This window comes from Echinops telfairi, unplaced genomic scaffold, assembly GCF_000313985.2.
Source record: "Echinops telfairi isolate 266 unplaced genomic scaffold, ASM31398v2 ScPeMD7_12;HRSCAF=54, whole genome shotgun sequence".
Taxonomy (NCBI): Eukaryota; Metazoa; Chordata; class Mammalia; order Afrosoricida; family Tenrecidae; genus Echinops; species Echinops telfairi.
Window position 1 is genome coordinate 9,149,305 of NW_022103909.1, and position 24,381 is coordinate 9,173,685.

General features: G+C 39.9%; 1 protein-coding gene and 1 pseudogene across 1 annotated transcript in view; one reads left to right on the forward strand and one right to left on the reverse strand.

Annotated features, from left to right (window-relative positions):
- DBX2 (developing brain homeobox 2) overlaps positions 1-12,912 on the forward strand; it is a gene marked incomplete at its 5' end in the record, with an annotated part of 49,507 nt that extends 36,595 nt beyond the window's left edge. Inside the window, 2 exons of the mRNA XM_045287237.1 lie at positions 3,018-3,205; positions 10,655-12,912. Coding sequence (XP_045143172.1) covers positions 3,018-3,205; positions 10,655-10,987 — 521 coding nt within the window. The remainder of the gene's footprint in view (positions 1-3,017; positions 3,206-10,654) is intronic.
- A 7,720-nt stretch (positions 12,913-20,632) lies between these two features.
- On the reverse strand, positions 20,633-21,828 carry LOC105979434 (annotated as a pseudogene).
- Positions 21,829-24,381: the final 2,553 nt, after the last annotated feature.

Consider the following 24,381-nt stretch of genomic DNA (forward strand, 5'->3'; position numbering starts at 1 on the left):
GGTGGTATTTGAAATTACAGTGGCATAGCTTCTAGTATCATAGCAACATGCCAACAACCGCAGTACACCAAACTGAGGGATCAGTGGCATCATAAAGCATTCCCAAATAGTGGAGTATACAGATATTGGAGGACAGACTTTTCGTTTTAATTGAAATAGAACAGTCAAATTCTGTATTTTCTCTCTTCTCTCCAGATTTCAAATCAACAGAAAGTGCATACATAGGCAAATATTCATAGGCACAAAATCCCTCCATCAAAAAAAAAAAGGAAAATAAGAAGGGTAAGAACACTTTTCACTTAAGAGAAATTGAGGAATTCCCGAAAGATGGGAGGCCAGCAGCAGCAGCCGAGGGGAGTACTGGGGTAGAGGCCAATGAGCACGTAGCCACTGCCAGCCCACATTTTATAGAAAGCTCTGCCAGAAAGTACAGACACGGATACAAGATCTCAAGTCATTTGTATGTGAGAAGATACTTAACGAGGCTGGTTCCATCTTAGTTGGGCTATTGGATAGACCTTCACTAAATAGGTGTTAAATCTATGTAAAAGGGTAAAGGAATTCTGTTTCTGAAAGCTTTATTGGTAATTCCAGCTTGAGTTCTCTGAAATAATCTTACATATTTGTACTGAGGCCTGAGAGGCCTAGATTCTGTGGTGCTTCATGGGTTTAACAAGCTTTCTAATGAAATCAAAAGATATTAGGCTATGAATTAGTTTTTAGTACAGACTAAGAAAGAGAACCTTCAATAATATGGCTGATTAGGAGTGACCTGCAGATAGCACTACTTTGCCTGTTGTGATAGTAGGGTAGCCCAAACTGAGAGTAGAGGCTGAAATAGGAGAACAGGTAACAGAGAACAGGACTGGTACCATAGCAGGGCCCAGAGTCCCCCATGGAGCAAAGGGCAGCACTGGGCAAGAACAGTCCAGAGTCTTTATAGAGTTTCCTGAAGTAATTAGGTGAATTGATATGGGACAAAGGAAGCCACCCATAACAGGATTAATGATCTAGAGATATGAATAAGCTAAAATGAATCTATACATCCTACAAATTAATACCATATTTTTCATAGAATGGGGCAGCAATAGTAGCAAGATAGGGCTGAACTAAAGCTACTGACTCTTAGGCTGTAATGCCATAAAGTTTCCACTTTGTCCTATAAGGCTTCCCAACTGCTGTCTTCGTGTTTTCTGATGGTCGAGGAAATAGGGAGAGGCAAAGATTTCAATAGTTGACATGATGTGGTGGTTCTCCATTGCCCCTAGCCCATCCCACCCCAAGTTCCTAACAATGTCACGCACTATAGCTTCCATTAGTAACATTCCTCAGTGGCGCATTCTCTGGGGATAGAATTTGGAGAGCATCTCAGACTCAAGGATACATGCCTTTGAAATATTTTCTATCCCAGGTACTTCTGTCATTTCAATATGATTCTTCAGCCCCACCCCACCTCTTTCCCTGCCTACTCCTAGCTAGCATAATTTTGATGTAATTTTTAAGGTTATTGATCTTCATTGTACTACTCAACTTTCTGGATCCTCAGTTTTTATGTTTCTTATGGAAAATGAGGATGATAATACATATCTGTGAGGATTATTGAAAAATTAAATGAGAGGAAGTATGTATTTTAGTATAAATCACACATGTTGACCTTCCAATATATATGGGAGTTTTATTGCAAAGTTATAATAATAATAATTCCAAAAAATAAAATAATAAAATAATTCAAAATTACTAGAGCCTATAGCACTTTGAATTGCCTACCCCAACCCAGAAAGATGTTTTTCTGCTACATGACTTAAACTCAGCATATTTTAGGAATATACGTAATTCTTTGTGTGTGTCCATGTATTTCAGTCACTTGGACATCTTTGAACCAGCTAGACATTTGTTAGGAACATACAGTTTGAGATAGTTGAATTTTTTTAGTAGCCTCTGAGAGTTTTGAGCCATCAACAAGTTCTCAAAATTCATATGTTCATTTTGTGGGTATTGAACACTATTTGTAGGCTTAGAAGATTTAAAAAAAAACGTAGGCTCATGAACTCTGTCATTTATGGTTAGATACAGGAACATCCTAAAAAAGGCCTGTAGGTAAGATGTGGGGAGAAGCAGCATCATAATAAGCTTCCTGTAGGAATTTGGGGTAGGCCTTTTTCTGAAAGCATTGGTCATTTTATGAAAACACTTAAGGTTTGTGTATTGAGAGCAGTGCTAAGAAAAACCAGAAAATTCACAAAGAAAAGGAACATTTTATATTTTCTGTGGCAGTGTGAAACCAGAGGTGCCTCAGAAGAGAGTCCTGGAAACTCCTTCCAAAAGGCCGTAACTGTCAAAACCCTGTGGATCAGTCTTAGTCTGCACACAAGGGGTCTCCACGGTCAGAATTGACTCCAGGCCCTTTGGTTGCATTCAAGAAGCCCTCCTGGTGCACTGGGTTAAGTGTTGGGCAGCTAACTGCTCTTTCAGTGGTTCAATCCCACTTCAAGGGAGAAAGATGAGGCTGGCTACTCTCAAAAAGATCTGGACTCTCAGAAATCCTAAGGAGCAGTTGAACTCTGCCCTATAGGGTCAGAGTGGACGGATTGTCAATACTTCTGGTAGCTGGGTACTGGCAAGTCAGATATATTTATAAAAGTTTAAATGATAAGAACATCAGAATCATAAAACCAAACCCGAGGACATGGATACAGTCGATGTAGGGAACTGACCCAGGACAGAATGCAGATGCATGGACTTACAGGAAGGGCAGATGGCAGTGCTTACAAATATTTCTTACTTCCCGTCTTGGTCATTCATACCTGCGTTAGGAAGCTGTTTGAACAGAGGAGAGGTTCCTCTAATGCAAAGAGCTTTTATTAGATTCTCAATTGCATTCAGGTCCAAAAAGAAGTTCAGAAATGTTGCTGGCAGGTACAGAGTGGAGGGATGCTGCCCTGGGCAAAATGGGCCATTTTTCTGTAAAGTGGATGATAACTGGACTTTGTGTCTCCCGTGTTCTCTCCCCCTTCCAGGAGAAGACGGTGTTCTGCCACTCCTGGCCCAGGACTCCAATGCTAAAGCTCGGAGGGGCATTTTAAGAAGAGCTGTCTTTTCTGAGGACCAGAGAAAAGCTCTGGAGAAAATGTTTCAGAAGCAGAAATACATCAGCAAAACAGACCGAAAGAAGCTTGCCTTAAATTTGGGCCTAAAGGAATCACAGGTAGTAATGAGAAAGAAGATGCCTACGATTTTCTGATTTCTGAATGGGTTCAATGAACCGCTCCCTGTGACAAATGATGAGTGAGCTGGGCGCAGGCCTGGACCCTGAGGTGCGATTGCAATGGATTTTCATAATGTCTAGTGTTTGGAAATCACATGTCACAGTTCCCATTTGGAAGTATTCCTTCTGCTTATAGGCCTAGCATTTTTGCCATTAAGCTGATTAATTTTTTCCAAATGAAGAGAAATGCTAAAGACATGACATTTACATCATTAAACTGTTTGCTTTGCATTCCGAGCAACCGGCTTAATAATTCCTTACTAAAGCAGGAACCAATTTTCCTGTTTTTCTCTTCATTTTCAATCCAAAAATGAAAGCAAAAATGAATGACTCATAAATACCTCTTAATGGGCTTCATTATTTTCTGCTTTGGGTTTATTTAAAGTACTGTCAAATACAAAAAAGAGCTCCCAGGCAACCCCATAGGACGGAGTACACCTGCCCCGTATGGTCCCCAAGGCTGTAAATCTTCAGCGCTTTCCCGAGGCGGACTGCTACATCTTCCTCCCACAGAGAGGTGGGAAGTTCAGACCACGGAACCTCTGTGCCACTAGGTCACTTATGGGTCGAAATCAACGTGATGGCACTTTAAAAAACGTATACGGTTTTGGTTTCTTACCATCATGTTACATCTGCAACATCTCCTAGACCTTCATTGTACATTGATGTTTCATATAAAGTTTGAGTGAAACTTTTTGGACTTAGGAGAAATACAGCATACTCCATTTGAAGGCTAGCCGATTGACTATAGGTTTCCTCCTTCCTCCCTGGACCCCACATGAAGTGAGCACTGCACTCAGAGCAGCTTTCCAGTGGAGGGACCGCCACGGAGCAGACATGGCTGCTGTGTCGCTGCCGCTGTGGAGGGAACCTCCGGCCCAGGCAGCCTGACCCTGGTGCTTTCTGTCTCTCTCAAAAGAGGGACTCTTAGCCACCCTATGGGACAGAGGGGAGCCAGCATGTTGAGTTGCCCAGGGTGTTCAGTGCACAAGGGTGCCTGCACGGTGGCAGCTGAAATGCAGTAGGAAGAGTGCTCCGCATGCCTTCGGGGGTCCTCGTGCATGCTGCAGTCACGTGCATTTCCCAAGGTAGGGTAAAGGCGGGGAAGGACTGGCAGAAGCTTTGTCTTAACCACTTTGGTGTACTGTTACTTTCTTACTACTAATGATCTGGGGGTTTTTTTGGGGGGTGGGGGTGGTTTATGGCTTGATTTCAGACCATATTAAAGCAAGTAACATTGAATGAAGCTCTTTTCAGTCTTACTTTATCCCCCTTAGGGAAGCAACCCTTCTCCCCGACCCCCACCCCTGCCAACAGTTTGAGTAGAAGTAGTACAGTGTGCAGGGTGGTAGAAGGTAATTGCCCTGGGTCAGGTAGTCTGTGCTGTCTTCCCAGGGCACCACTTCACAACCCAAACTAGACACACGGCCATGAGTCGACGTGGACTCACAATGACCCTGTAGGACAGGCTCAGGCTGCCCTGTGGGTTTTGGTGCCTGAAACTCTGTTCAGGAGTAGGAAGGCCTGTCTTTCCCTTGTACAGTACTTAGGAGACCAAAAACAGAATGAAGTCAGTTGTGCCCAATTTTATTACTTTCAAAATGGAGATGAATATAGGTCTTCAGTCTGTCACAGGACAATGATGTGTATGTAACAGATGCATCGTTAGCTGTATCTTGACGCTCCTCCATGTAGGAGGCCCTGTCCTATAAGAGGAGTCAGAGAGCATTTTGATAAGTACTGAGTAAGATATATTTCTTATACTCCTGAAACTTACATGCATGATTGGGAAAACAAAGAAACTCATGTAAAATTAGGAAACAGTGTGACACAGTAATCCTGGAGCCGTCTCACCTGGTATGTTAGATATACTGCCAACAAGGGAACTAGATCCTCAGATACGTATTTCCCTGGAGCCTTATATTAATGGAAAGATAGCCATAAGACTATGGTCCACCTCCCCCTGGTAACGCTAGTGATGAACTCTTTGATTCTTAGAGGACCTGCTGGGCCTGAGTGAGGACCATGTGAGGGCGTCATAGGCCTGGCCCACATCTCACGGGATATTATTTCCATAGTCAGAGGGGAGAAAATACACAGGCTCAAGAGGGGAACTTCTGGTTGACTTAGAACTTGAAGTAGGTGTTAAAAGTGGCTCTGTTAGATTTGACAGTACTCTAGAAGGGTGTGAAAATCTCTGATCGAATATACTCTTCTCTTAAAAAAAATCTGCTAAAAAGATAATGCAGCAACCCATAACAACATTTCACCAACCATCATCACGCCACCCCCAAGAAAATCAACTGTTTTCCTTTTTGCATATTATCTTCCATTGCATGATTTATTATTTATTATCGCATGATTTATTATTTATTATTATTCATTAGCACACAATTTATTATTATTTATTATCGCATGATTTATTATTTATCGCATGAGTTATTATTTATTATTATTTACCATAGCGTTATTTATTATTTATTATTTATTATCGCATGAGTTATTATCGCGTATAAGTAAAAAATTATTGCGTCTAGAGTTCCGACTGATCCGTACCAAAGTTGGGCTGCTGACCACACAGTTGATCCCACCAGCTTCCTCGGGAGGAAGACAGGGCTTTCTCCTCCTGTAAAATGTTAGTCTTGGAAACCCACAGGGGCGGTTCTCCCTGTCCTTTAGGGTCTCTGGGAGTTTATACATCCATGAGCTTCAACACGTGATCAGTGGATGCTGTTGACAGTCTCTTAGTCTAGTCAAGACACAGGTGTAATCAAATCAAAGCAGTGTCTTCCAAAGGGATCTGCTGGGCCAGTTCAGTTCAAGGTAAAGAAGTCAGTTCAGAATGTTACAGCGACCATTTTACTTTATCTGATTCTAAAGAGGTAAATTTTTTTCAGTTTTAGAACATTTTCTTCATTCTTATATGCATGATTATTATTAGCTCTGCATTATCCCCTGCCCCAGTATCCCCTGCTATAATCCTAAGAAACTATTATTAATATGGTTACTGTGTCTATGAATCACTTATCCTGGATTTCAAATAAAGAAAATCACACCAAAAAATGCCAACACAATAAAACACAGAACAACCTCAACCCCAAAGAATGAAGAAGATAAAAGGAATCAAAACAAAGGAAAATGGTCAAAAGAGAAATCAATAATAATATGTTAAATTTTAACTTACCTTTGTCTAAGTTAACCCACTTTCCAATGCGCTCTGTCTGAGGGCAAGACTATTCACATCCCTTGTTGATGGTCCGAGGGAGTTCAATGGAGGCTTCATCTGTGTGGGGCCTCTGCAAATGGATTTTGGGCTTTCACTGGCCAAAACCCTCTGGCAAACCAGGTGCTCAGAATGTAAGTGCTAAAACAATTCCCTCCTATGAGATCGGATGTTATTACTTACAATCCTTGGGTTACATGTTCTGGTATTCTCCTTCCATATGGATTTAGCTGTCACCTCATTTAGATGGCTGCTTGTTTTAAGAGACGTCTTTATGACTCTAGACACTATTCTTTCTGATATCTGGGCCTCAAGAATGAACACTTTTTATCTTACTGAACTTTTTGGAAAATCTCAGCAGTAATAAACATTTTAACATTTGCACAGATATCTAATTACAGAAAATATGGTATGTGGTTGATGTTAGATTCTCTTGAGTTAATTGCAACTCATACAAACCGATATGCAACAGGAGAAAATCCAAATAAAAAGGTGGATCACTCAAGGGCTGCTCACTTATTCGAATTTATTGCTTCATCATATATTACTTTTATATGTACACCCTACCGTCTCCCTGCATGATTCAAATGGTTAATATGCTTGACAGTTAACCAAAAGGTTGGACATTTGAATTGATAGAAACACCGGGAGAAAGGCCAGGTGATCTTCTTCTGAAAGACCAACCATTGGCTGCTGGAGTATATATCTTTCCATTCTGACACACACTGAGTTTCCCTGAGTTAGAATTGACACAGCACCATCTGTTTTTGTTTTAGCTTTGTACATGTGCAAATATATAACCACACACATAGCACATGATGCCTACTATGTGCCCTTAACATTTGATAAATCACTGATCCCTACAATGAGCCTATTGGGTAGGTACAATCATTATCCCTGATTTAGCAAATAGGTGTGGTGGTCTGTTTTCAAAAGTCACAGATCCACTTCCTTGAAAACACTAAGCAGCCATTCTACCCTGCACACAGGAAGTCACCGTGAGTTGGAATCACCTTAATGGCAACTAGCAATTTTATAAAATATCAATATGAGACATAGAATATGTGTGTGTGTAGTTAGACTTTTAAATGCAGTGCAATGCAAATTACCTTTGTACCCAACACACAAATCAAGATCATTATCACTGGACTAGAAACCCCTATATAGCCCTTTCTCTATCACACCTGCTCCTTTCAAAGGTATCCATTCTCCTTTCTGCAGCATAGATTACTTTTAGACTTTATAGAAATAGAATTTTTGGGTACATATTCTTTTGTAAAGGGCTTCTTTTGCTGAGCATCATGTTTGTGAGATTCGTTATTGTACGTAGCAATAGTTCATTCAGACTCATCATTGTTGTTCTCTACAACTCATCCATTCTACTGATCATGGGCATTTGGATTGTTTCCAGTGTTAGGCCATTATAACTAGTGTTGCTAACGGTGCATATTGATTGATACTTTTTTCCTTTACTCGAGTGTTCATTGACATCCTTCCAAGTCAGTCTATAGAGATATATACCCCAGTAGACTTTTGCTTGGATATATAATTCATTTAGTCATCTTCAAGTTTGTTATCTTTAATGCTAAATTTTGCTTATCTTTACATACTTTAAAATCTTTTGATAAGACAAGGAACTAGCAGTGGCACTTAGTGTTAAAGTTGGTGTACACTTTAAAGTATAATAACCACCCAAACGAAATCCCTTGCCTTCAATTCAATTCTCTTAGTTGCCCTATAGGACAGAGGTCTACAGAAGTAGACCGCCACATCTTCAGCTAGTGGTTTTGAATTGTTGACCCTTTGATTGGCAGCTGAGTAATTAACAATTGCACCACCACGATCCTTTGTTATAATCAATTAAATTTTTTCCCCAATACAAGCTAGTATCAAATTAAATGCCAAATTTTAGCAGCTAGTCACTCTAATGTGCAAACTCTCTACTATTTTTCATTTTTCAAAAATGTAGACAATTTCAATTTCATCGAATTATCGTTATAGTTTTATTTGAGTTGTCTTAATTACCAGAGCTTGAGGGTCTTCTAGTAGTCCTGGTCACTTGTAGCTTTTGCATTCGACTTTTCGCCGCTATGTACTTTTTAATGTTTTTGTTGACATGTAGCAATTATTTCATCTGATAATCAAAATATTTGGGATATTATAGCTGTGAACATTTTCCTGTTACAAATGTAGAGAAAAACCTCTTTACATTTTTAGGATGCCTTCTTCTCCTGGGTTTATGATGTCATTAACTGGACAGAGAGTTCTAATTTTTTGTAACCAGATAGATTTGTTTTTTCTTGCTTCTCTGGCCTCCTCGGTTTGTACCATGCTTAAGAAAACATCCATTGCCCAGAACTTTAATGATAACCTCATATTATCTCCTAGAAGTTTGATAGTTTTGATTTAAAGTTCAGCCCTGTAATCTATTTGGAATTTGCTTTGTATTTGTTGAGAGGTAAAACTTTTACTTTTTTCTGAATAGATCCATTTATCCCAACATCACTGGATGTGAGGGAACTCATGACTTTTTGTTTTCATAGTGATATCACGCAACAGTTTTCTGTATGTGAAGAAAAGCTCAGGGTAGAAGAAAATAACAAGTGTGATGAGAAAGACAAGACCCATTCCAACCACTGAAGGACCAATTAACTGCTGTAGTGAGAACTCATTAGAAACCCTGGGCACACGTTCTCCGAGCCAGCGCTCACTGCAAATCAGAAATGAATGCAGGGCGAGGATCAACCGCTTTGTTATGTGCACATTCGTCCTATTTTCTTAAGAAAAGCCCGAATCACAAGGGGGTGTCTGGAACTCAATTGCGGGGGGAGTAGGGGGTGGGGGTGGCAGATTTCTTTTGTAGCCATTCTGAACATTGCCAATCACATTGAAAGAATGATGAAATTGTTTTGCGACTCTGGAAAAACATCTCAGCCTTTTTTCCTTCATGGTGAGACAAATACTTGATGGGTAGAATTTAATAATATCATCTGGGTAAAACATGGATCCGGTTTTATTTTAAAAATACAAGTTTCCTAAGTTTTTTTTAGAAATCGACTGCATTTTTGGTGTAAGAATACCAAATGTAATGCATCGGAAAAAGAATGCAGTTGGCATTTAGGCTCCTGGGAAGCTAGTTGTGAAGTTTTCTTCTCAAGCGCTGCTGACTGCGAAGTGGATAAGAAACGGAAAGATAGGCCGAGGGGACGGTATGATTCAAATTAGAAACCACTCTTGTAAGCACTTCCACGTTAATTATTGATCCCAAACCTTAGAGTTTGATACATCCTAGGAGTAATTCAGACTCAGGAATTCTGTGTGTGTTTGTGGGGGGCGAGGGGGGGGGGCGTTGTTTCAAAAAGTGGGAAAATTCCATTATCTTTTCATTCTATTTTTCCATGAATTTTTTAAGACTCCTTTTATAAAGCCTGCAATTTTCCACAATGTTACAAAATGTGTTCTGCAAAAGCTCCCAATGAAATCTGAATGTTTAGAAGCAACCGAGCACAGGTGTGGGGTCTATCTAGACTGAATGCTTTCACTGCATTCACGGTGGAGATAACGCTGAGTTGCTGAAGCTCGCTGCGTCTTGGTTTGCTCCCCTGAGGACTTCCTGCAGTCAGTGTGAGGGTCCATGTATATAGTCCAAGGAGAGTGCTTGCCCCGGCCACTAACACATAAGAAACACAGATGTAGAGATTCCCTTACTAGTCAATGTACTTTCTGTGAATAATTAATCTAACGCAGACTAAGTGGTAATGTAACATGTCTAAAAGAGTTACATCAGTTCTGAAAGATGTCAGGCTTACAAGATGTAATCAATTTACCATAGTCATTTTGCTTCAGGTGTGTCTGTGGGGCTGTCATATTATTTTCTTAGATTTTAAAAAGGAGCCATGTGTAAAACCACTGGAGCTCTGTCGCTTGGTCTTTATAATAAAGGGTTCTTTCTTGATTATAAAGATAGGATTAGAAATTCTATCTAATGCATAGGAAATTCCATGTAATGCATAGGAAACAGAATGCCGTTATAAATTATTTTTTTATTGTATAAATGATAAATTATTTATTTTAAAGATGGACTCATAGAAGATAGGACAGTTTAAAAAGTGTAATTGAAAGCAACTGGAGCAAGTGATCATTTTATCCAATTATTTTCTCATTAGGTGAAAATCTGGTTTCAGAACAGAAGGATGAAATGGCGCAATTCCAAAGAAAAGGAAGTGCTTTCCAACAGATCTCTCCCAGAAGTGGGTCTCCCAGAAGATCCCCTCTCAAGATCTGCCCTGGGTTTCCCTTCTCCATGCCCTTCCCTATGGGAAGTTTCCCGCCAGCACTCCAGTCCCAGTTGGAGGGAGAATTCACCAGAACCTTCAGAAAGACTGATTCAGGAGCGTTCCAGCGACTCACCCCTGGAAGCAAATTCACTGCAAAGTGCCTTGTATATGTGTTCTGAAGAAGGCACTGGAGACGAGGGGGTACTTGCTGCCACCATCTGAATGAACGCAGCCCTCCCTCCATGTGACTTTCAAAGAACACTTCACTAATATTGTTTGGATTCTAATACCTGCTAGCTTGTGCCTCATCAATGCCTAAAACCTAACATGCTTGAAATGATGCATGAACTAATGCTTTAGGAAACTCCTCTCATTTGTCTCTAGACTCCAGTTGACTTGCTAAATGGAATAGGATCTCCCAGGAAGTAGGAAGAGACTGGAAAGAGAGAGCAGTTGTTGGCTCAGTCCCTGCGCTGAGTATGTGTATATATATGTGTGTCTCTCTGTGTATGTATGTACAAATATTCCTTAACATGAATTAGCATGAACTAGTTCTTCCTTTAATAACATTGAGAAAAATTAATTTCCTTTTATATGAAGAAAAAATCATTGATTGAATACTATTCATTTTTGAAAACAATGTAAAATGGAGGTTTTAGCCCAAACTGTCATACCACAAGAACATGTCTAAGAAGTTTCTCTATTCTTTTTTTTTTTCAGAATCCAGTTATAAATTAATTGCAATCAACCTGCTCAGTCCTAATCAAATGAGTCAAGCTATTTACATATACTGCATGTATATGTTTAAAATTAATACAACTAGAAAATTAGAAGAATTCCTAAATATAATTTTTGATCCCCTTAATTTTTAAATCCCTGAAATTCATCAGGCCGTCTGTGAGTGAGGTCTTTCTAAGCTAATGGTGAGCCTTTTCATTTCCTCTCTGAAAGAAGGTCAGAGGTCACAACATACAGTGCCTTTAAGTGCTTTTTAGGTAACTAGGGGGCATGGTTCCCCTAAAGATAGCTCATTTCAATAATTTTTACAATATTGTGTCAGCCAAAGCAAGCATCTTTGTCCAGAAATGGGTGGCCTCAGGTTGACAGAAGCGAGCTGTGGTATCAGTGTGCAAAATGTTCCCAATGGGACTTCAAAACGCATGCTGATGGCATCTGTAGCGATTTTGCTTGCACTTCTCATTATAGACTCATTTTTCCACTTAGGAGGCAGACACTATAGAGTAGGGTGGATTTTTAAAAATGTAGTAACAAACCCCACACAGATGTTTAATGCTTCCTGGCTGCGCTGAAATACTGTTATTATAAATGTGCATTTCTGGTAACAATTTGCTTACTTAATCCAGAAATTTCTATTCCAGATCCAAGGAGAAATTAGGTTTCACTTTGAAGGATATGAAGCAGAAAAAGGAAATGCTGTGGTTTTGAATTAGGTTATTATTAATCCGTGTACAAGACACGTTCCTAGAAGCTCTTTTTGTGGCATTTTGTTAGCGAGAACACTTAGTAATGATAGTGGTAAGCTATAGATTTTGAAAACTGAGTGTTTAGAAAAAAATTCAGAAGATAACAATTTTAATCAACATCAGGAAGTCATTTTGTTCGAGTGGAATTTGAATTGGTCTGTGGGTAGCCTATGATTTTATCGCTAGATTTTTTTACCTAAAAATCATCTGAGAGGATTGTCTCAGTGCCACATGGTGGGGGTTTGGAGAGGGGTTTTACAGTCTGTATTAAAATGATTTAAGATATGGTTTCAATTCTTTAGATATTCTTAACCCTGTTTACATTTATTGGGTGCCTTCTATGTCCCAGAGACTGTGCTAAGTCGTTTGGGTGGATTAACTCATTTGATTCTTGAGGCAATAACCCTGCGAACGAGGCACTGCTACTCATGATACCTGTTATCCAGACCAGGGAACTATGACCGAGTATGCAGAGGGTGACTGACCAAGGGCATGAGGTTCATAAACGAGATGTAGGTAGACCCTGGCGGCCAAGTTTCTCACTTTCAAACCAAGTATGTGGGATGCATACCATTGTGCAATTGTACTCTATCTAGTGATGGGATGTGCTGTAACAAATACATTTTGAGATATTGCAGTGAGATTTATTAAAGAAATTCTGAAGCACGTTGTATTTCATACGTTTGTCTTACTTGATAAATGGTTTTCTCTTCGGTATTCTCTTCTCGACTTTGAAGTTCAGGGCCAATAAGGAGTTGCAGAAACCTTCAGCCATGAAGCCCTTACAGCAAAGAATCCTATAAAGTGTATGAAATGGAGATGTGTCACAGAGCACCAAAAAGTAATAGAATATTGATCTATGGTCATTCTTTCTCGAGAATCAAGTGCTAGAAACCTGTCTCATGTCAGATTACCCAGGTGTTGTTAGAAGTGGGCTAATTGGGGCTTACCTAATTGTCCCCTTAAAATCCAAAGACTTGACCCAGGGGCTCCAAGCCCCGGCACAGGTCATTCTTTTGTCAGTACATTCTGTGGATGAATATGCTGATGGTACTTAGGAAATGCAAGCACACGCACATATCTTTTGTGCCTTTACATTGCCTTCCCTTAGCAGTCTTGGTGGAGGGAACTGTGGAGCAGACTTTGGTCTGCTAACCACCTTTCCACCCTCCATGGACTCAAACGTGTGTTTTCCTCTGGTACTCACACACAGAATTCCTTTGTCACAGAGTCACAGATTAGTATGGTAGCATGTTTGCTATCTGCTTTCCAGACACAAGATGAGATAACAAGCACCAGAATGGGAAACGCCTGGAGACAGAAGCCGTTTTAATGCTTTAGAGGAAATTGTTCAATGACTTGAGCTGAGGAGAAGAAAGATGTATGGGCAACACATTGGAAGCTTTCGTAAATGTTTGGGATTAGAAGTACATAGTCATTGGATGCAGTGAAGGCCACAATCCCTCACGCCCAATGGGTAGCTTTATTCTCTTAGTAGTACCATAAATAATATTGCTTTAATGAAAAACTTCGTTATTTAGGCCAATGTTTCTCAAGTTTTGGAAACCTGTACATATGAATGTGTTAGACTTGCCCAGTTTGGGACCTATGCTCAGATCTGGTTACACACTCCTAACATCCTCCTGCAGTATTCCACCTCCACCCAGAGGATCATTGTTATGTGGATTTTGTCTTTCCCTTTTCAAACATAAAATCACATAAACTGGTTGAAACTACACATGTCTTTTATGTCCCCTTTCACACTCTTTCTGGTTCATCCCCTTAAAAGCCACACAGGCCTCAACATACTCTGGGATCCGGTCTTTCAGTGACCAGTGATTTTGTCAGGCCCAGTTGAGCTTTACAAACAGCAGAGCATATGCCACGGTTTTGATAAAACTGACAGACATCACAGGTACTGTCCTCTGAAATCCACACATTTTTTTTCTTTTTGTATGTTAACACAGTTTGAACAGATACCGTCTTCTAGGGTCTATGTAAAGAAATAGGAGGGAGAACATGGTCCTTGTCCTCAAGTGGTTTATAATCTAGTCTTACTGTCAAGCAACTGTTGAAGGGTCCCACACTGCCTGTTACTGGAGCCAGTGAATTTGGGGTAAAAAGCAATATTCTGACATTCTCTAAACCCTGCCTTTCTATTTGCCCATGAGAGTTCTGGAGGACTCCACTACTGACAAGAAAATATCTGCTCTGTGTTCCTGGTTTTCTAAGTTGTTCTTCTTCCACTCAGACCACAGTAGCACAAACGGAATTAGAAAGAATTCGAGGGAAAAATTTGATAGCTTTCTTTTGTTAATAGTCTACCCTGCTCTTTATACTATTTATTTAGCCTCAGACCATCCTATATGAGTGGAGATGATAGGCAGAGAAAACAAACAATTCAAGCGAGAGAAATCAGAATGACTAATATTTATGAATATATAGAGAAGAAAAGCTAAATTGGTTTATATCCTTGACAATCCATTTCTGAAATTAGCAACTACCTGAAAATCATAATAGCAGACCTACAAAGATAGTTCTTAGCTTCCAGTTATGAGTTAGATTCTGTTACATTGCTATTTTGGGGTTATAAAAGTAACACATGTTCATTATATAGAAAAAACATTAGAAAATATAGGTAACAAAGTAACATTCACATGAAATTCTATTATCAAAATAATCAACTTATCTTTTTTGTGTGAAAAAATTTCCAATTATTTTTGTGTGTATATAAATGGATAAAATGTGTTGAAACAAATTTGGATCATAGTGTACATCTAGTTTATTATACTTTTTGCTCAAATGTATACAGAGAACTTTTTCCTATGTCGTTAAAGTTACTTGAAAATATTTAAGATGATTGTAATAATTCCATTAAGCTCCTTCACGCCTTTAGGTAGACCAAAAGATAGGGTCTGAGTCTAGGAGACAGCAGGTAAAAAAATGTGACCATGAACTTCTGCACCATGGCATGGGGGAAACTATCATTGTTTCTTTTAACTATATTTTAAAAACTTGGAGTGAAAATTGAGAAAGTTTGAGGGTATCATTTCGGTGATGTTGAATGCCAGGAAATATCAACCATACCAAGTGGAAAACCTCTTCCTCAAAGCCACAATGAAGTTCATTCGAAGCTCTACACCATCACTCAGCCCTCAAAGGGAGGGTACTCACTTTCAATACATTGCCAACAGCAAGCCTGCTAATATAAGGCACTAACCACCAATCTCTAATTGGTCTTGGTCGATGGATGTATTAGTTCAGCTCTCTAACTATGCGTTATTGTTAATAAAATGGTGAAGAGACAAGCAAGTTGATGTCAATCTGGCATCTGCCACCTCCTTGATGACTGAGTTGATAGGATTGGTTTGCCTCTTTTAGAGTTTCTCCATTCTTACAACTCTATTTTCTCCAAGTTCTTTAAGCAGAAATTAATGGGGAGAATCTTTTTGGGAATAGAACATTTAGAAGTTAAAAGGGAACTGGTAAACCTTTCATGTTATTTGAACTCAGACTAAGACTATCAGTACCTGATGTTAATTGAAAACTGAAAAATCAGACATGTTGCATTTGACATGCTACCAGACTACGATACAGTCTATTCATAATATACATCTAATTGTATTGCATGCATTTCATTTTGACCAAGTGCTGAATATCAATTGTAGTATCCCGGGGCTGAGGTACCAAATCACCACAAGTGCAACAGCAGAAATGCCTTCTCATCGAGTTGTGAAAGGCGCCCTGGTGGTAGAATGGGCACGCACTGGGCTGCTAACTCCAAGATCAGCAGTGCGATGACAGCAGCCATCCCGAAGGAGAAAGGCCAGGCTTTCTACTCTGTAAAGAGCCACAGTCTCAAAATCCCACAGAGACAGTTCTCCCTGCCCTAGAGGGTCACTGTGAGTTGAAATCGACTCAATAGCAGTACGTTGAGAGAGAGAGTTGTGAAGATCACAAGTTTGAAACCAGCGTGTCATGCTCTCTCTGACGACCACAGGAAACTGCTGCTTCTCAGCTTCTGGTGGCTCTAGGCAGTCTTTGGTTTGGGCCTGCATGACTCCAGTCTTTTCCTATGTCTTCACATGACTTTCTTCCCGACATGCCTTTGTCATACATTTCATTCTGCTTTTCTTTGGATTCACTGTCAAACTAAGATGCTTTCATCTTGTGATCCTTAATTATATCTGCAAGGACTATTTTTCCCTCAAACAAGGTCACATGCATGTGCCCAAGAGCCAGGACTAGACCATATCTTTTTGTGGACCACTACTCAACTCATCACCACAACATCCAGCCCAATAACATTAGAGCTTCCAATACTGGACCAAAATAAAATGTAGACCAAACCAAATGATTTAGATTCCCTTGCTATTCTCCATAATGGAATTTGCCTTACATTGTTTCTACTTAAATTTCCTATCAACCAAATGATGCATTACTTGTGAAAATAACGGGGTAGGAAATTTTGTTAAAATTGTCTCCATTTTGGATTACATTGCCATAGAGGGAAAATTTTAAGAAAATACAACACTATTTTTTTAAAAGCCCTCACATGGATTCCAGATGTTGACCACTTAATCCAAGAAGGTGTTTCCTTATTATACAAATGTGGTCCACATAAAAAAAATTGGCATTGTTTAATTTATGACTCACACGTGAACCATTGTTTTTTGTGATGTAGTTATTTTAAGTGATTCATAAATTAAGCAATGCCAGTATTTTGGACACATACCATATTTGTATAATGAGGAAACACCTTCTTACATCAAATGGTCAACATCTGGGATCCATGTGGTAAACTTCTTTGAAATTTTAAATAAAGGCAAATTAGCATGGCATACATGTTCTGAGATGCAACTAGCTGGTATTCAAAAGAGGGTGATATTGGTGCTATATTATAGTTTTTAAAATGGGAGATATTGTAGGGAGAAACATGCTGGGTTGTTACAGCATCAGTTGAGGATGGATTGATGAAGGTGGAGTGAGATGCAGCTTGGGCATTGCCGAGTCGGAGTTCAAAAAGCAACCCAGTGTGCTCTCAGACTCAATTAGTAGAGTATAAGTTCTTCAGTGAAAAATCAACCTTAGAAAAAATTCAACCAGAACACTTTTTTAATCTTTTAGGCTAAATGATGCTCCCACAATTCCTTCAACTTCACTCTTTTGCAACACACTGACCATTTTTGCAATTACTTGTTTATATTTTGTCTTCTGACTCTTATGAAATCTAGACAGACTTTCAGTTTTATGAGGTCAGGAAACACCTGGCAGGGAGCCTGGAATTTAGTAGTGTTCCAAACATTTGTCAAAATTAAATGATATTTAAGATTTGATGCAAAATTAAGTGGCACGCAAGAATTTTACTCCCAATTTGCTGCTTGCATTTGTCTCATATACCGCCCTCATGTTAAAATAAAAGGAATCCATAAGTCAGAGGAAAAAACAAAAAAGACAACAGAGTCAAAGTGACAGGAAGAACACACCTGTTGCAATGATCCTCGGTATACTCTTGGGGATGAAGCAAACTTTTCTTTGGGTGATGATGTTTCAGTGGAATCCCGAAGGATGAGAAGCCACACATGGAAAGAGTGAGAGGAGGAAGGTTCCATGCAGAGGAAAGTTCATGTGCAAATTCTTTGGAACAGGGAGCTTGCTGTGTTTGAGGAATTAAGGCAACACCTATAGGGATACGCATTGGTAAGTAGGAGAAAGAATCTGTAGTGTTGGGCAGAGATTGACCAAGCCCTTACAAGATATGTTAGGGGACTTATATGTTATCCTAAGTGCACTGGGCATTAGTGCACTTAGGAAGTGCATTAAGAAGCAATGGACGAATGAGAGAACATTAGTGTTGTGTTATTTTGTAGGTGTTTTGGATGTTTTTTAAAAAATTATTTTTGCTATGCAGGGAATGGCGTGATACTAAATGGGCAAGAGTGTAAATGGAGAATTAAAAATAAGCCAAAGAAGAAACGACAATGGCTTGGGCAAAATTAGTGGCAAGATGAGCAAAATAAGACATTTTAGGATATTTTTTAAAGCTACAATTTGTTTTAGCTAAAATTGGATTTTCTGTTGCAATGATGTGTTGGCTGAAGGAAAATGAAAAGCTCAAGAAAATCTTTATATGAAATACTTAAAATAGGAAAATATCTAAAGATCAAAATTTAACAGTGGCTACCTGGGATGGGAAGGAGTAGGGAAAGGAGGGAATCATTGTTAGGAAGCACTGGATTTGTTTATGGTGATGGAAAATTTAGCAATGTATACTGATGATAGTTGCACAACATGATTGATGTGATTGGTATCACTGAATTGTGTATATGAAATATGTTGAATTGGCAAATGTAAATGCAATTATACATTAAAGTTCATTAAGGATATGGGGGATTAAAAGGAGACATCCATACTAGAAATATAAATTTGGGAGTCTTTAAGCATATGATATTTGAAATATGATATGTATGATGTTGGCTAAGATTATCTAAAGAACATCATAAAGAGAGGGGCGCTTTGACGTGATTTTGTGGAACATCAATGAATAGAGTTTGCAAAAGGGAAAACAAAAGAGAACGAGAAAGCAATAACCAGTGATGGAAGAGGACAGTCAGAAATGTCTTTTATCAGGACTGCTAAGACAAGACTATTGAAAGAAATGAGAAGATTTGCATTGTGGAATGCAGCTGAGGATAAAATATGAGCAAGGCAAATTCTTTTGGATTTGATTACAGAAAGGATGCCAATATAATGCCTTTGACAAACAGCCTTAAGTAGAAGGATTGGGAGTGAAAGTCAGGCTAAAATGGCAAAGAGAGAATGAGAAGAAAGATAGTATAGTTCGGTATAGAACAAATTTGAAAAAGTTTCATTGTGATGGAAAATAGAAATGCAGGGTGGAGCCTGGAAGGGTTTATGCGATGAAGCAAGATCTCTTTTTTGTAAATGGGGAGCCACTAAAGGGATGACAAAGAATGGTTTAGTTGAGTGTGGGTGATGGTGATGTGGAAAAAAGAGAAGAGGGTTGACAGATATAGGGCTTGGATCTAAAGCTTTGTGTGGAGAGGAGCTACCTTTAGGAGGAGGGGAGTTTCCTTCACTGGAATCATGGAGGAGAGCAGGGCAGAGGTAAGCCAGCTTGTAGGCAGAGGGTGAAAAGATGAAACTTCCCATTGATGACTTCTTAGTGAAGTAGGAGACAAAGTAATCAATTGAAGTGAAGGCTAAGAAATGGTATGAAAGGTTAGACAAAAACTGAGCTAAAACAAAATGGGACATGGGAAAGGGACTGTAGTACAGGAACAGTAGGATCCCTGGTCTTACTGAGTGCCCATTTATAATCTGTAAGGTAAACTTAAAAATAAGCAAGTAAGTTTACACATATGATATTTCCTTACCAATGTGCAGATGTGAGTACATCTATAAGGACGGTAAAAAAATAAAAATAAGAAAACTTACCATCACTGCCTTTGAGTCGATGCCCCTAGTGAGTTTATGAGACAGGAATAGAAAGTCCCACCTTTCTCCTGCTAAGCAGCTGGTGGTTCCAAACTATTGACCTTGTGCTTATCAGTCCAACACATAACCATGATGTCACCTGGGCTCCGCACAAGGAAGATAGATAATGTAATAGTTTGGGTTTGGTTGTGAGAGGTTGAATAAAGGTGAAAGGAAGCTGAGTACATTTGAAAAGAGGGTGGGTAACATGGTAGACCGTGGCATCTAAGTTAAACAAGGAAGGACTGAGATGGGCATGACCTGATTGTGAGAAAGGTGTTGGTGAAAGTGAAGGTTTTGATCTGGTGGCTGGAAAGTGTTCTGTTCAAGCGAAGAGTTCAGAAGTGATGCAATACTACTGTCAATGAAGTCGAGGAAGTGCGACCAGGGGAATGGTTGGCAGATAAGGTAGAGACTAAACAAATTGAGCCAGAATCCTTTCGAGCAGGACTTCGAATTTTGTCTTTTTCTTTGTGTTTTCAGTTTTCGTTTTTAATACAAATGCCTGATTGTGCTCAATTGTCAAGCTGCATGCATGGAAAACTTGCCAGCCTAGACTGTGTGTTAGTCATTAGCAAATGGGTCTTGAATGGGTCTTGAAGGAGTTTACTAAGTGTATCCTTATCAGTTAGGTTTGTACAAATATTGATATTGTAAAACTGACGTGTAGCTGGATCTTTAGGGGACGGGGCCACCAACACATACATGCAGATTTGTATGTGTGTGTGGTGTGTGTGTATGCAAACAAACAGAAGGTACTTTTTGACATTCAGTTTTGCTACAAGAAACAATGAATAAATGAACTCTTGTGTGTGTTGGTATGCAAGAAGTAAAAGATTTGATTCGATTCTTCTAGAGGAGGGATAAAGGAGCTGAAAGTGAGTCTTCATTTTGCAGTCAGCATCTGTAAAAATTCTTCATAGTTGACTTGTCCATCCCTATTGATATCTGTGTCTCTTTTTCATTTCATCTACTTCTTTTTTTTTTTTTTCTTGGACTTATCAGCAGAAACCATGAAGAAGAAAAGTCCTCTTTTTCAGGGTTTCTTATCTTTTTTTTTTTTTTTTAACATTTTATTAGGGGCTCATACAACTGTTATCCCAATCCATACACACATCAATTGTGTAAAGCACATTTGTACATCGTTTCTCAAAACATTTTCTCTCCACTTAAACCCCCGACATTAGGTCCTCATTTTCCCCCTCCCTCCCCGCTCCCCCCTCCCTCATGAGCCCTTGATAGTTTATAAATGGGTATTTTGTCATATCTTGCCCTGTCCGACGTCTCCCTTCACCCACTTTTCGGCTGTCTGTCCTCCAGGGAGGAGGTCACACACAGTTCCATGTAATCGGTTCCCTCTTTCCTACCCATTCTCCCTTTACCCTCCCTTCATCTACTTCTTAATCTGTTAGTTTTTCTCGTGTTTGTTGTGACACGATGCAGCTGGCTGCACTGATGCAGCATTGCCATCCTTGTCAAAGACTCAGAATGCCTCCTGGACTTCTTCTTCACTGTCTGTGTCTTCCGTTTTTCTAGCCGCCCTAGTCAAAACTCTGGGAAGTCAATGGTGCTATTGTCACCGGTTTCTGCCTCGTTGATCATATCCTGTAACTCAGCTTCTGTTGGGTTCTGAGCCAGTGACCTCAGGACAGTTCCAAGTTCTGAACCCTACACATTTTTTTTTTTAAATGGTTCCCATTTCTCACTTCAGCCTCACTGTTCAGCACCATCATTTCACCCCAGGCTTCTTTCAGATAACTTTGTTCTTTATGCTCTGTTGCCTCCAAGTCTTTGCCTTGATATTTTCATTCTGCTTGGTGGTGGTGGTGTTTAGGTACCATTGAGTCTGCTCCAACCCATAGCAACCCTATGCACAACACAACAAGACACTGGCCCTATGCACAAGTCCTCTGCTGCCATCACAATTGTTTCTATGCCTGAGCCCATTGTGGCAGCCACTCTGCCGATCCATCTCATTGAGGGTCCTCCTCTTTTTCGCTGCCCTTCTCCTGCACTGAACCTGACGGTCTTCTCCATTCTGCTTAGAATATACTGGTCCCACTGCACCCCACTTGCCTTCATCCCCCGTGTTCCCACATTTTTACGTTTTTTACAATATCACTTCTTCCTTTGAGACATTCTCCTTCTTGCTCTTAGATAGACCCTGTCCCTTCTCTTGTTTCTGTGTTTCCACACTAGTCTGAATGAAATCAATTTAAAAATATTTGCTCAGAATTGCTTATATATCGTATATGCTCAAACTTTGCAAATATTCCCTTTTACTTTGAGAAGAATGTGTATTCTTTATTTGTTGGAAAATGAAGTCTATTATGCATGTATTCATTTGGCTAGTCATTCAGTCCTTCATGTAATAAATATCTACTAACCATGTACAATGTTTCAGGAACTCTGAGGTACCTGAGATACAGCAATGAGCAAAACAGAGCCAAAGCTCTGCCTTCTGAAGCTTATGTCCTAGTGGGGGAAGACAGATGATGATTAATGAATGCAATAAATAAGTGAATTAGAAGTATATAAGGACAATAAAACCCATGGGGGGAAATAATTTAGAGTTAAAGGGAAATGGGTGGTTGTGAGTAGCTTTTGTAGTTGTAAATAAAGTGGTCATGAGATGTCTCACTGAGAAGATGGAAGTTTTGCTGAAAATTAAAGGAGATGAGGATATTAGTCATGTAGTAAACTGGGGAAGACAGCTTTTCAGGCAGAGGTGATAAGCAGTGCAGATGCTCTGAGAGGGAAGACAGAGATGATTACAGATGCTTGTCGGTGAGAACTTGTATGTTATATTCAAAGAATAGTAAAGAGGCAGTGTTACTGGAGGGATGCGAACCAAAAAGAGAGTAAGAAATGAGATCAAATAACACCCAAAACTGCCATCCAGTTGCTGCAGGCTCATAGTGACCTTATAGGACAGGGTAGAGCTACCCCACCCCCATGAGTTCCTGAGACTGTAACTGTAACTCGTTACGGGCGTATAAAGCCCTAACTTTCTGCTGAGAAGCAGCTGGTGGTTTTGAACTGCTGACTTTGTAGTTAGCAGCCCGTTGCATAACCACTATACCACCAAGGCTCTGAGGTCCAATATTAAGAGGATGCAAATCATTGAGGTCTTTGACTTTGACTCTGAGAGGGGGATAGGGAAGTGACAGGATTTGATTTAAATTGTAAAAGGGTCTTTGTCACTGTGTCCTGTGTTGAGAATAGACTGAAAGGTGGAAGCACAAAGACCAGTTAGGAGGATCAAGTAACAATCCATAGAGTCAAGAAAGGTGGCTTGGAAAAAAAAGAGAGAAAGAAAGATGGCTTGGATCATGGTCGTGGCATTGGAGGTGGAGAGAAGTGGTTGAGCTCTGGGTATATGTTGCTGATGAAGCAAAAAGTAATTCCCTGATTAAATGGAGGTGATGTGAGAGAAAGAGAGGAATCAAGGATGACTCCTAAGTTTTTGCCTGGATTCACAGAGTGATAAACTCATCCCTGGAGAGATAGGGAAATATGTGGTGAGGAAGGTTTGAGGGGGGAGAGATGTTCAGTTTAGTCCCACTGAATCTTTGAAGGCTACATGCTCTTCAAATGAAGATGGTGACTGAGTAACCAGATAGATACATCTGCCGGCCAGGAGAGAGGACTGAGCTGGAGAGAGACCTCTGGAAACCATGAGATGGCATTTACAGTCTGAGACGGAATGAGGGCCCCAAAGGAGCGACAATAGGACAGAAGACACAAGGCTGAGCCATGAGGCTCTCCAAGGCTGAGTGACTTGAGAAGAGATGAGGAACAAGAAAAAGTAGCTGAGCAAGGGCAACGTTTGAGGTAGGAGGAAAGCCAAGAGGGTGCACTGTTCTAGAAGCTAATGAAGAAAGAGTTTAAAGGAAAAGGGTAATCAGCTGGCTTAGTGATATTCATAGCAGCAGATAGGAAATCAGAAATGACCATATGATTGGGGGAGGGGGTGGGGGGGAGACCCATGACAAGAACCATTTCAGAGGTGTGATGGGGATAAAAAAACATGACTAGAGTTCATTTGAGAGTATCAGAGGAGAGGTGCTTAGAGAGAGCATGTAGTTTGACTACAGTGGAAATCAGAGAAGGGCAGTGGGATGGGAATGCTCATAGGAGTGCTCAGTTCAAAGACTCGGAAGAATGGAAGTCTGTTGATGCAACTGTGTCCTTGAGCAGGTAGAAGGAATGAGATCTAGTGGGTAAAGGGAGGGATGGACTTTACATGGAGCACAGACAGTTGGCCTATTATAAGTGTGGGTTACAGGTTGAACTGCTAACCACCAGCCTCTCTTCAGGAAGAAAAAGGAGGCTTTCTACTCCTCTAAAGATTTACAGTCTCAAACATTGACATGGGCAGTTCTACTCTATCCGATACGGTCAATATGAGCTGCAATCCACTTGACGGCAGGGAGAAGCATGGGAAGGCATCATCTATTGGTACAGATAATGCTACGGGGATAGATGTGTTAAGGAGTGTTAGGAATTTTTTTTTTTACCAAACTTTCTAAAATTCTTTGAGATGTGGCAAGGAAACCAGCAAGACAGAAGGTAAGAAGGAAATACTAGAGATATAAGTTAAAAATTTAGTGGGAAATCTTTCTTGAGCGTGCA